The sequence below is a fragment of the Solanum lycopersicum genome, chromosome 2 (assembly GCF_036512215.1).
Source record: "Solanum lycopersicum chromosome 2, SLM_r2.1".
Lineage (NCBI taxonomy): Eukaryota > Viridiplantae > Streptophyta > Magnoliopsida > Solanales > Solanaceae > Solanum > Solanum lycopersicum.
In genome coordinates, this window is record NC_090801.1 from 49,833,155 (window position 1) to 49,847,196 (window position 14,042).

A 14,042-nucleotide genomic window follows, 5' to 3' on the forward strand; every position below is an offset into this window, starting at 1 on the left:
TTAGTATTATTTGTCATATTTGATTTGAAAATATTGTCATCTTTTTTATGTTATAAAATTTAAAATTTGAAAAAAAAAATAGTTTTTTTTTAAAAAAATTACATCATAAAATTTAAAATTTGAAAAGAAAAAATTAGTTTTTTCTAAAAAAATCAAGCCCGCCTCAGCCTTCAACCCTTCTAGGATTGGTAGGGTTGAGCATTTTCAGACCCTTTCAAATGAACAGTCAGTCAGCCTACCCTAGTCCTTCAAATTCCTTTGGTCGGGTGAGGCTGAGTTGGCCTTTTTACCATATTTAGTTTGACTAGTTAATTTTGAAATAACATTTATAAAATAAGTTGTGCATACTTTCATTTTTATTTCTAAAAAAAAAAAAATGTTGAGTTTTAGTTACTACTACTTGTATTCATTTAGAGATTGTGTTTATACGATCTTATGCTATTTATAGGGTAGATATCCGATAAAATATCCTATGGGGATGAGGCTTTTTGAGATTAAACCTAATGACCCCTATTAATATTTAAATTGCAAATTTAAATTATGTGTGATATTTTTTCTTTTTCAAAATATTCTCCAGTTAATAAAAATAGGACTAATGACATCCTTTTATGATTTACCTAAGTTAGGTTTTAAAATATTTCTCAGGGTTAGCCAACTGGCTTAGTTATGCCCTTAAATTATGATTTAGGTTCAATTTTTTTTTTCAATAAAGGACCAAAAGAATTTCTCAATTAGTAAAATATGATAATTGTAACTTGTTTATAATTGGTTTTAGTACTAAAAACATCTTCATTATTAGCCAATTTGCAAAGTACTTGCAAAATCACATAATTACTAGAAATTCTCGAGAGGTGGAGTGTACAAAATAGATCATTACCCTAACCCTACCTCGTGGAGGTAAAAAGAATGTTTCCTGAGTACCTCGGGTTCAATTATAGCATATCAAAATCAGACCAACCGGCTCTAGCAGACAACCCACATTCTTTTATTCTCTTCTTTTTCTTCATGCTTCTCTGATTTCCAGAAAAAGGTGCAGATTCGACTGGTAAAATCGATACTTTAAATTACAGGGCAAAAAAATGCATCATTATACAAGTGAAGTTTATTTACTTACAAAACAGTACACACATTTGGACTAACAACAAAATGATAGCTATAGCTTTCTGTCTCTCTGCAAAACAAAGAATTGGCTACCCAGTTCTATTACAAAGAAAAAACGCCACTGCAATACCTGTGAATATTAAGAAAGTTAACATGAGATCAACAATATTCCAAAAATAGGGTACAAACCCTTTTCACTGCAATATATTTACTGGGAACTGTAACTTCTAATTCTATACACAGTGCGCGAAAGAAATTTCAATGAAATTCGTAACCTGAAAAAACAAGGGAGATTGACCTGCTACAATAGGTTAATATACATATATATATATATATATATATATATATATATATATATATATATATATGCAAGTTAAATCCTATTGGAAACATAAGCAAACAGGGAGCTCATACAGAACTTATTGATGCACATGTAGGTTCAAATAATCCTAGTTCGTTAGAAACTTAGAAGTGAAAATTTTCAGTAAATGTGATTTTGGCTTGGAAACTTTGCTGGTGGAGATTTTACCTGTCACTGAACTTTTCAACAGCCTCAGAAGCGTAAAGAAGGGTTTCATTGGCTTTCTCAAGTACCATATAAAGTTCCTTCCCTCGTGTCAGCCGAGAAATCACCCAAGCACCATTTTTTGCTCTAATGCATATTTCTTGGTCTTTCTCGCAGCCAGAGACATCACATTTAGCTCTGCTCTTTTCTAAGTCAACCTCTTCTCGAAGCTTACTCATTGAAACTAAAGAATCCTGCCCACGTAAACAGAATTTTTTGAGTAACAGTTAAAGTCTAATATTACAGTACACAAACCTGATCACCATGGCTAAATCATCCTATGAGAAAAAAACATTACCAATTCATGATTAACTCTCATTAAGCAAATGTTTGTGAACTTAACAAGGAACTGGTCACCTGGTAAATGTTTAGTAACACAGGCACTCATGCAACAAGCAAAACGTCAGGAAGTTATATTCAACATGTACAGAGATTGTGTATTTAATCACTTTGACAAAAATATTGATTGAAAGGCAATTGGGGCTTAATAGGATACCTAATACAAGAACTCTAGGAGCAGATTTTGGTTCTATACATCTTTAAAACAAGCTACCAAATACATGTTTGCCAATAAGTGGATGAGAGTCTTCAAAATAACAAGCAACCAAGCACCGAAATATGCGGACTGTGTGGTAGCCTAATTTTTATTATAATTTTCAGTTACTCGCTTGTGGTAGATAGCTCATACTAATAGTGCAATAAGTGGATGAGAGTCTTCAAAATAAAAAGCAACCAAGCACCGAAATATGCGGACTGTGTGGTAGCCTAATTTTTATTATAATTTTCAGTTACTAGCTTGTGGTAGATAGCTCATACTAATAGTGCAAGGTAGCCAAAAACTCATTATGAGCCACATGCAAAAACCTAAGCATCATGGAAGCAACAACAAACAGCTCACTTCGAAAGGAAGCTAACAAGAAGTCTCCAACATATCAATTACATGGCTCCGAAATGCAAATTATCCAAAAATACAGAACCCCAAAATTAATGTAAATTCACTTTACCAATACTTAATTCTGTACAAGCTTTCCAACAGCAAGCACAAAAAGATGCAATTTAGTTCAGCTATGCCCATAACAATTATAACTCCAATAAATGTCTTATCTTCAAAATTTCGATAGTACTGAGATTCTAAAAGCTTTGACAACCAAAATAAGGAAAAAGGAAGTGATCTAACCTTCGTAAGCGTTGTTACTTTTCCAGGTGGGGAAGCCCGAGAGATGTATTTATCACCATCCACAAGTAAGTAGCGGTAACCACTCACATGATATGCGTTCTCGCCACCCCATCCTCGGGATAGTTTCTCTTCAACTTTGAATATCTTCGGTGAGGCCTACAATTACAAGATATGTCATTAACCGACCAATATAATGATTCATTCTATCACAATTATGCTCGCCAGTGGACTATTAATCTCAAAAGCAGAGAATATTTTCAGCAAATGAAAATGGGAAGGGAAAACCCACGGAGAACACAAAGAAACATAATCTTGATAAAAAGAACTATGATTGATATTTATTTCAGTTATTTTCACTTGAGCTCGTATCTTTGTTTTCTGTTTTCTTCACAGGGAACTTGGCAGAATCTTCTTGCATCAAGTGGTTATCACTTCTACCTGTGCCCACTCGACTTATGAGGAGTCAAACCAAGACTAGCTTGGTTAGTAACCACTACAAGCCACTATTCGAAGTCTTCTAAGAAGGCCTGAAGAACCTAAAGCTGTTAATATACAGATCAGATATGTATTTGTCAACTAAATAAGGCATGAAACAACCAAGGAAAGAAACCCAGGACTCAGTACAATGAGCTTCTTAGTAAGGAAATGTCGAGTTTAGAATAAAATTAAGTTGATACAATTTTTAAGTTTGTCAACTAAATAAAATTTAGACGAGGCATAAGCAATTATTCTCCTTACCTAGTCAAAAGAATTCACTAAAGAAAAAACATGGGATACAAAATGTCTACGACTGACTCTACTTTTGTACACCAAGGATTTGAGTTAATAACCAATCTTAATTACGTCAGAATGATTTAGTAGTTTGTAACTTCTAATTTTGACAAGGGTATATTATAGATTTCTTCCGTTTTATATTTGCAGTCAGATTGACCTAATGTGTGAGTCTGACACATAATAAAATGCCAGATTGCACATACTGAAACAAAAATGAAGAATTGGTGGGACGATTTACATCCATGACAGCTCAAACTTCCATGAGATACACAGGCCTGGGAGTTGCTGTAGATCGCCATGAAGGAAAACTTTTAATCTATTGCCAATATAAACTGAAAAAAGTTCCGACTTTCCTGCTCATAAGAGATTGGCATTTCTCATTTCTTCTTTTCATCCCAGCTGCAACAGTACAATAAACTTTTATTTCCTTGATTGTCCATTCTGTCACCAGATAAATTAGGTTTTGCCAGCGACTACTCCAACATCCTCCCACCTCCACCCTTGCTAACCATCTATCATTGTATATATAATATATCCCCAACAAAAGAAGAGGAAATAGGGAAACCTTCCTCCTTATATAGAAGATGTGAGGTATAACGAGGTCCAAGCTCCCTAGCGACTTTATGCAATTACTTTCTTTTCTGAGAACTGGTAAGTTCTTTATGCAATTACTTTCTTCTCACATCCACCATGTTAACATTAACCAAATGCAGAAAATCAACAAGAACCAGGCAGATATTACTAGGCTAACCCTTATCCATAGGAACAATAACAACAACATACCCAGTGAAATCCCACTAAGTGGGCTTCGGGGAGAGTAGAGTGTACGCTGACCTTACCACTACCTGGTGGATAGAGATGTTTTTTCTGAAACCCTTATCCATAGCCAATGTAAAATTAAGACAAAAGATTATAATTGACCCACTAAGTTTTATCTTTCAATGTTTCAAAAGAGGTCATAGAAAAGTTTTAAGATATAAAGGTAAATTTAAACCCTTTTCAAGCACTGCTGCTATAAATTCCAATTTACAGAATGATGTCCTAAACAAAGGTTCCTAATTTGGAAGTCAGTGAAGGTCAAAATAAACGGCCTACAACAAGAAGTGAGTTAAAGAAGGACCAATTTGTTTTCAAGAAAATAAGACCATTTGTTGCATTGACTTACATTCTCCAGAATTTGCTGCTTCACCACTGACAACCCTTGCTCCCCATTGTGTACAGATGTGACAGGAATGAGAAGTATTATGGTGAGGCTCTTATGCTGAAAAGCACAAAGATACATCCTCTCCTCTGTTTGCTTGAGCCAAATTGTTGGACTGCTAGGACTCGAGCTGCCAACTTCTGTGCCCCAAATATCAGTAACAAGGAAAGCATCCTTCCCTTTGGACCATTTCTCATGCTGTAAGGGCCTAACAACCTGATAGCTACGAACTCCAACTGGAGAAGTATCCTGTGAGTTGTTGTACCGGTTCAGAACAGAGTTAGAGCTTGTCGATAAAGACGCGGAAGCATTAGAAGTACTACTTCCTTTGCGTAAATAGGACCAGGAGCTAGCTCCAGCAGACAGAGCATTTGGGGTCAACCTCATGACAGTGTACGTGAATAGGTTAATCAGGTCATCCTGAAAAGATGAATAGTGACCATTCATGATTAGAGCAAAACGTGCATTTAAAGGATCCTACATATATAGCTGGTCACTGCAGACATTATAAGTTTTGAATTGCAACTGCTTCTATAACAAAGTTACTAAAGATAAATCTGGGAACTGGCATAACCTGACCAGGATGATTGCCTAGTTAAGTTGGGACCAGTCCGGGTTGAAACAGCCCAAGTTGGTTGCAACTTAGCGCTGGGCTGGCAAAAGTTCTTATGGTTTGGGTCCGGCCTCGGACCAGGACCACTAACCGATTGAACCGGTCCATTGGTGGGCAGGGCCGGGAGTTATTTAAACTTTTATCATTGTACCTATTTAAATAGATTTTGGCAATAGTTATTTTGAAAAATGTAAACAGTAACTTTTAAATTAATCTATTATTTTAAAAAATATTATTGAAAAACGTAAATGTGACATTGTATTTGTTTTATAGTTTGTAAGTTAAAACACGGAATACTTGAGGAAAAATAAGTAAAATAAACTGTAGCTATTACACTATTAGATTTAACAAAAGTACAAATTTTTAAAAAATAATTTCATAAACAAAAAGTTAACAAAAGAAATCTCAATCTAATATAGTGAGATAGCACATTCATATTCGTTCTTTTGTGTTAGAATCATTTTTGACCACTTACTTTCTTAGTTCAGCTTTAACCCAACCTTTTAAGTGAACAAGAACCTCTGGTGTATTCCCCGAGAGTAAGCTCACTTGTCCCAGTACAGATGCAACGGCACAAACTGGAATTACCAGTTTTAGTTTTTATTTTTTGATTTGTATTTTGTAGTGTTCTTTTCCCTGCCAATCACAGACTGTCCAATTTGGAAGTAGTTTCCCCTTTGACCCAATTCATGGGCTAGAGCCTAGAAGTCCTGAAACTGGCCCCAACCTAAGCCTGGACTAGCCAGACCCAATTAACCTTCCTGGGTCTATTTTCTGGGCCAGTTTCCTAGCTAACCCGATCCAACTGCCAGGTCTAACTAGACCAAAGTATAAATAGAAAAGTTCAAATAAAAATGAGAGAGAGAGAGAGAGAGAGAGAGAGAGGAGAGAGAGAAAAGCCTACAGGAGAAAGAGTTGTGGACACCAACAAATCCTGGAACATGATCAGTGAGTAGCTCTGTTTGCAGCCAGCACATGATTCTAGCACTCTTACAAGTGACTGCGAATGCCAAATGCAAGAAACTGTAATTAGAATGGCAATAGATCAAAAGATGATGGCATGTGCACAATAACGTTAGCCTTACTAGCAAAATCTATATTGAGGCATTGGATTCATACACACCTCAATCAAGAGGGGACATAAAAAATAGAGTTCAAATCATCAGTTAGGCCATATATTATTTTTGTGAATTGATAACATTATCTTCTTTGGCATTAAGGGAATGCTGGAAACCTTTTAGAAAATCAGAAAAGAACAAAAAGTAATACTTACAACGATCCTAAGAATTCTAAAAATTGATCCGAATCCTCCAATCCTATCTCTTTACACCAAAAATATAGAGATACAATGCAATTCTATTCAACCTTGAAAATGAAATTCGATATTATCTTCAAAATTCCTATTATTCATCTCTTTCCACACTGTCCACCAAATGCAATGTAAAATTAAATTCCACTAGGTCTTCTGCCTCTTGCTAGCTCCTATTCTAATCCAGCACCTCATGAAATCAGTTGTATGTTCTTGCATAGTCCATTTCACTTCTGAAAAGTTGAGAAGCATGGACCATATTTGTGATGTGAAAGTACAATATAAGAATAGGTGACTAGTAGTTTTCCCTATCTTCCCACATAAAGAGCACCCAGGAAGTATGATCCTTCCTTTCCTTCTCCGACTATGCACTAAACTTTTGTTGGTGCTGAATTCCTCCAAAAAAATTTCCATAAACTCTGTTATCTGCTTTTTTGCTGGTTGCCCTCCTTCTTGTATACCCTGCCAACTATGAAGATCCCATCCTCACTGTGAGACCATCTAACTGCATCATTGGTTGTATTAGTACCTGAAAAATCCCCCACTTCCTCCAACAATTTGGCTACACTCTCTATTTTCCAATCATTTAGTAGACTTCTGAAATAAAAGTTCCAACATTGTTCTATCCAGCAATCACTGATCATTGCATCAGAATTAGTGCACAAAATAAAAAAATCAAGAAATGGGTCCTTCATGGGCGCCTGTTTGATCCATAAATCCCACTAGAATCTAGTTTTCCTTCCATCCCCCACCTTGATATGTAAATTTGGTTCTAGCTTGAGTCATAAGTTTCTAATAGCTCTCCTAGCCCCCACTCCATAAGCATCAATTCTTACCTTACTACACCAGAATCCATCCTCCCAATATTTACATTTAATCAGGCCTTTCCACAAAGCTTGCCTCTCCTCAGTATATTTCCACAACCATTTTATCAAAAGGTAGTTGTAATACTTCCTCAAATCTCTGATGCCCAAACCACTTTTATCTTTTCTATGCTAAACTGTCTTCCAACTTGACATGATTGTATCCTTTGATCTCTTTGCAGCCATGCCAAAGGAAATCTCTCCTAAGTTTGTCCAATTTCTTAGCCATCTTTGCAGGTAAAGGAAAAAGAAACATAACATATGTTGGGAGAGAAAGAATCTAGGACAGAGTTGATAATGATGTGTCTACTACCAAAGGATATGTATTGTGCTTTCCATCTGGCTAGTCTCTTTTCAGTCTTATCCACTATGCTGTCCCATTTCTTCGAATCTTTGTGTTTATTGCCTAGAGGCATATCTAAGTAGATTGTGGGAAATTTCTCCACTTTGCAACCCAAAATGTTAGCTAGCCTCTTAATGTTTGTCACATTCCTGATAGGATATAAACTGCTCTTTCCCCAATTAATGTTCAAGCCTACAGATGCTTCAAAAAAAAAAAATTGTTGATGAATCTAAGTTGCTCCTCGTGTGGCTCACAGAAGATCATTGTGTCATTTCATAAAGTAGTACCTCCAAGGATACTGTGTTCCACTAGTCATCTCATGTAGTCCGCTGTTGTAAGCACTTTTGACTGAGAAAACCCCATCTGTGCTGAGTTTCCATAAGACCCTGTCTGTAGCTGTTGTGGTAATGGAAATTCCACCTAATGTTCCCAGCAGAGCTGCCACCCTCTCTATTTCCCAAACATTAATCATTCTCCTAAATGATATGTTCCATCCCTGCTCTATCCAACAATCACACACTCTATCTTCGGGATTTTCACAAATGAGGAGCAAATCTGGGAAAAGATCCTTGAGAGAGGTTTGATTAACCCATCCATTCTTCCAAAAATTTTGTTTTGTTTCCATTCCCCACTTTGAGAAATAAATTTGCTTCCGTCTGTGGCCAAAGATTTCTGATTGTTCTCCACACACCCACACCATAAGGTTCAGAAACATTCTCTGTACACCAGGGGTTTAATTCACCGTACTTCGCTGTTATAACCTCCTTCCATAGAGCTCTTTTCTCACCAGTCACCAGTGTACACTCATTTTGCAACCTCAGATTTCTGATTCCCAGACCACCTCTTTCTCTGCTGAGAAGCACAGTCTTCCAGTTTACTAGACAATAACCTTTCCCTTCTTTATTTCCATGCCACAGAAAGTTCCTCCTCAGCCTGTCTAACTTTTCTACAACTTTTGCTGGGATTGAAAATAAAGACATCACATAGGTGGGTAAGGAGTCCAGAACAGAATTTATTAAGATCAGTCTTCCACCTTAAGATAAATACTGAGCTTTCCACCTAGTTAATTTCCTTTCAGTCTTTTCCAGGATACCTCCCAGATGTCCACTGCCTTGTGATTGCTACCCAGAGGCATGCCCAAGTAACCTTCCACCGTGGACTGGAACACTTAATCTTTATTAAGGCATTCATAAAATAGAACAGCACCAAGTGTTTCAGTAATGACATCACCAATTTCTAAAAAGATAGTAGCTGGGATTTTCTTGGACATCAAGATGACATGACCTTTTGGCAGAAGCTATCATGTAAAAGAGTGACTTATGGTGGCTTTAGATTAGACCACAGAGAAGTCAGAACTTGCTCCTAACTAGAGAAAACCAAAGCAACCGTGCAAACCTGATCAATTTTTGTCAACAAGACGAGCAGAACAGACACAGAACTGAGCAATATAATGAATAAATCGAGCAAAACAAATAAATCCACAGATTTATGATTTATCTATTCGTCCCAGTATGGACAGGCCTTCAGTGTAATCAATAAACTGACAAGACAAACCTGAACTTCAAGTGCTGCCTCCCTCCCAATAGTCAACATCTGTACCATTCCACGCTCCTTCAAAGAGTCACGGAAATTTGGCAAGTGAAGCTTCTTCCCAGAAAGAAAATCTGCCACAGAGGAAAATTAATAGGCAAAGCATTCAAGATGCAATCTAATGTTCAAATTGCACAAACTGAAATGAACTTATTAGATACAGAAGCTACAGTATTACCCCAGCAGCTAAATTCCAATGAAGGCCGCTTTTCAAATGCTGACAATCATGGCTTGCAATGAAATAACTTGAAGAGGAATATTTTCTTATAAAAGTGATAAAATGCATATTTTCAAGGTAGCTAATGATGCCTCACCACTTAAATAATCCATGATGAAATAATACAAATGCGTCCGGGTAAGCCCTCCACTTGGTTCTCTATCAAGTAATGCTCTTATGGACCCATGAAACATCACAAAGAGAGAGTGAACTTCTTTAAGAACATCTCGTAAAGCAGCAGTCCGCCATATGGCTTCTGATTCACTTTTTTCCACCACCTAATACCACCAGAAAAGTAAATATATAACAGAAGCGTCATAAAACATAATAAATTTCTTCTGCTATAAAAATAAAACATGAGGAAATTTGAGTTAGTCCAAAAGATGTGTGCATTAAGCCTTTCTTGTTTTCATAAAAAAGTCATACTTAGCTTCCTTATCAAAAAGAGGTAAGTCATACTCATCTTTTCACCAACAAGAAATTATAGTCATGCTTAATTCATTCCATCTTGTCCAGTCAAATTTTATTAAAGAATTTCTGGGAAATCTATTTCACAGCCAACTGCATATACAAATCATAGTATTGCATTAAGCACCTGATGATTTTAGAGATATTATACTCATAGACAGCATAGAAAATATTGATAAACTCCATAAAGCACTGGTTTCTCTCAAGGTTATTATGTCTATGTCCAGCACGAGACCAACCTTACTCCATTCTTAGACCGTTTATGACATGTCTGAGCACACCAAGAAGTAGGGACCTGCCATGGTCGGTACGGAAGTTTTGCAACTATAATGTTTGGCAGTTTATTTAGACTTCAACCAGAAGTATTGTGGAACAAAATTTCCTTTTGAGTTACCACTTCTCTAGTTCTCTTTTCCTCCTCCCTAATCTAGTCCTCAATCTTCTAGACTTCAGTTCACTGCATGTGACAGTCTTGGAACTGTTCATAAGTAAAATTATTCAAGTATAACAAGGACAACACCGAGAAGCAAGTCAGGATGTACTGGCAGATTTTTTTACTTTTTTCGTTGGATGAAGTAAATTTTTATTTAGAAACAGTACCAAGATGGTACTTCAGAAAATAATAAGAGCGGGACTTGTTTCCACTATATATTCAGATTCTAACAAGCCTTTTAAATTATTCAAATTCAAAAGTAAATTTCGGTTCGCATTGACAGATGTCAAATCTGATGCTATATAAATCTGATGGTGCAGGATGTAGCATCAGATCTATGAAATTTGTGAGTTATATATCCACTTATATCCAACAAAGCTTACATCAATGAGATTATAGCCAGCCTCCATAGTGATCATACTTTCAAATTGTAGCAGGTAGAAGGACAGCCCAACATCATATAATCTCTCAAAACCAGTTCAGATAATCAGTGATCACCGCATGTAATTATTTAATCTGATAGTTGGCAGAACTTTCCTTCATCCAGTTCACCAAAAAATTCTTTACAATTTAACCATGACAGGTAACATGAAATGCCAGAAAAGTTCACTAATTGAATAAAAAGAATGATTATGAGTGCAAGAGGCCATACCATCACCATCCAGATATCACGCTCTGCCTCATAGAAAACATGGGAGTGCATCTCTGCTTCTATAACCTCACATGGAGCCTCTGGAGAGAATATTCTGCACAGAATGAAAAAAATATAAAAAAGATAATCATATCACATAGAAGAGCCATCTAGCATACAACTGCAAGAAGTTGACAACAGCATCCAGATGGCTCAGTTCACATTCAAGGAATATCTACCTTACAGAGCAAGAAAATGAAGATAAATATAAGATGAAGAACTACTCTTGGTCTTAAAATAACCCAGCCACGTCAGAATCCCATTGCTCTTCATTAAGAAAATTAATTTCAATTTAGGAACAATCATCAAGCTCTATTTTTAAAACATCTTTAATGTCTCTAATATGAGAATACATGAGCACAGCTATCTTTCTACTTAATGATATGGCTGAAGAATCCTTTGGATAAGAATGACTATTAATGAAAGGAGATGAACAATGAAAAACATATCCCTAAAGCTAAGAACTGAAGCTATATCCAGGAATACAGATTTAAAATCACATTGCAGATCAGCTATCGAAACAGCATTAAAGAAGTAATGTAAAAATATAAAATCAGAGCAACCAATCGAGATATCCCATCTTTAAGCAAGAGTTTTTCGAAGAACAACATGAATCTTTTATTTATTATTTATTTTTGATGGGTAAAGAGCCACATGAATTTCTACTCACTAATAGATACAAGTGTAGATATGTGAGTGCCAGTTACAACAAACCTGGTGAATGTTATGAGTCCTTCACTAAGCCCTATCACAGAGAGTTGGGTGGGGAAAGGCAAATCAGCAGGAAAGAAATATAAAATCTTGTCCAACTCCTGCCCTTCATGTTGACCCCTTCTCAAATCAAATATGCACAATTTCATAACTTCACTAACAGAGCTTGCAGCCGAAATTCCCATGTATCTGCTTCCTTCCTATGACTGAGATACCAAGTTTCCAAATCACAAATTAGACTAGGTTCACAAACAAAACACAGCGAATAATTATCATACAAGATTTTATTGATGTAATTTTACAACACGCATGCATTGCCTCTACATAGTTAACCCCTCGGCTTTTAGCCAAATCCCTTTTACACATCCGAGTTCCACATGAACTTTTACACACCAACCAAACGTGTGTCTAATAAACACCTCTTTAATTACGTAGCAAGTGCATATTCCACACCGAAAAAGGGCGGGTGCATGGACCACTTATAGTATCTTATCTAACAAAAAAAGCAATCTCCTTCCCCAAGACAAACAAATCCCACCCTTCTTCTATGGTGGTTCAACTCAAATTTTCAAACCAAGGTATTGATCCACTGTTTCAATCTGGTTTTCAAGCTTCCAATCAGTAACAGCAATCGAACTCAACACAAAAAGTCCCAGTTCCAAGAAAGGAATCAACCGCAACTTCGAATGTTAAAGGAACCAACTGCTATAATTCTATAACCAAGATCTTGAATGAGTTTCAACTTCATTTCTTAACCCACAAGAAGAATTTTCAAATAAGTTTTGTAGCAAAAAAAAAGTGCATACAATCAAAATTCAAACTTCAAAAACACGAATTTTCAACCTTTGTAAGGACCCAGCAGAAGAAGTTCAAAAATCTCTCTGTACGAACTCTTGAATCGGCAAATTATTTAGCTCAAACAACATGGGGACTGAAAATCTTGGAATCGATGATGGGTGAAAATGGTGGAATCAATGATGACTCAGAGATATTTGTGAAAATGTCAATGTGAAAAAAACAAAAAACAGTAACATACAACCAGTAAAGTGACAGTATATGGTAAAGCACTAAATCTATCTGAAATTCACAGGATTTAGTTTTCGTGAACTACTTAAGTCCAGAACAATAGTTACCCAGTATCACATATTAGAGTAGAAATAAATAAAATTTATCAACAAGGCCAAATTTTGAGAGAGAGAAAAAAAAACCATACCTAATTTTTATAACAAAGGGCATTATCATTGAAATTGAGGAACTTTACCCAAAACCAAAATATTACTATAAAACAGGAAAAAAAAGAGCTATGATTCGGAAAAATTGAAGAGGACCCAGATGCGATATGGTAAAAAGAAAGAATCTTACTAAACCCATAAGATAAATCAAAGATGAGAAGGAAGCTCACCAATTTGCGGTTCATATTCTTGTTGTTTTCACTGGTGATTGATCACAAACGGAAGTGATTATTTGGTCGTGATTGACATTTTGCGATTGCTTAGGGTTCAGATTAGGAAATTACAAGGAAAAGGAAGAAGAAGGACACTCAACTGAACTTCCTCTCTTCTATGCCTCTATGTGTTCGTTCAATTTTTGCTTCAGGATTTATGTGAACCCAGAACGCAATTACATTTGTTGACTAACAATTTCTTCCTAAAATTAACTTTTTAAAATTTAGTATCCAATTTTCATTGAAAAAATACTTTCTATATAATAAATTTTTGAAAAAAAATCAGTACTTAAGAGCTCTTTTGTCCAAAGTAATTAAAAATTCCTCATTATGAGTATTTGCATTTGATTAATTTATTTTAAAAATACTTTTGATAAACATATTATGTTTAACTAATATTATTTTAAAAAGTTAAATCACAAATAAGAATTTTACTATAAAATTTATTTTATTGAAAGAAAATTAATTTATACAGTTATTATAAAAGACTTTAATAATATTTTACTTTTATTAATTGAAAAGTATATTTCAAATTTTCAATA

General features: G+C 35.6%; 1 protein-coding gene across 2 annotated transcripts; it reads right to left on the bottom strand.

Moving 5' to 3' along the window:
• Nucleotides 1-1,037: 1,037 nt before the first annotated feature.
• Nucleotides 1,038-13,827, bottom strand: LOC101252654 (vacuolar fusion protein CCZ1 homolog B). Of its 2 annotated transcripts, XM_004233512.5 has the most exons (11): nt 13,459-13,762; nt 12,060-12,262; nt 11,307-11,400; nt 9,851-10,031; nt 9,715-9,753; nt 9,501-9,610; nt 6,336-6,431; nt 4,783-5,238; nt 2,844-2,999; nt 1,631-1,860; nt 1,038-1,231 (listed from the first exon to the last, which is right to left on the bottom strand). In XM_004233512.5, the coding sequence occupies exons 2-11, from the start codon at nt 12,239-12,241 to the stop codon at nt 1,204-1,206; spliced, it is 1,572 nt and encodes a 523-aa protein (XP_004233560.1). In that variant the 5' UTR covers nt 12,242-12,262; nt 13,459-13,762; the 3' UTR covers nt 1,038-1,203. The 2 variants fall into 2 exon arrangements, with proteins under 2 accessions (XP_004233560.1, XP_004233561.1); XM_004233513.5 differs by lacking the exon at nt 9,715-9,753 and having other exon boundaries at nt 13,459-13,827.
• Nucleotides 13,828-14,042: the final 215 nt, after the last annotated feature.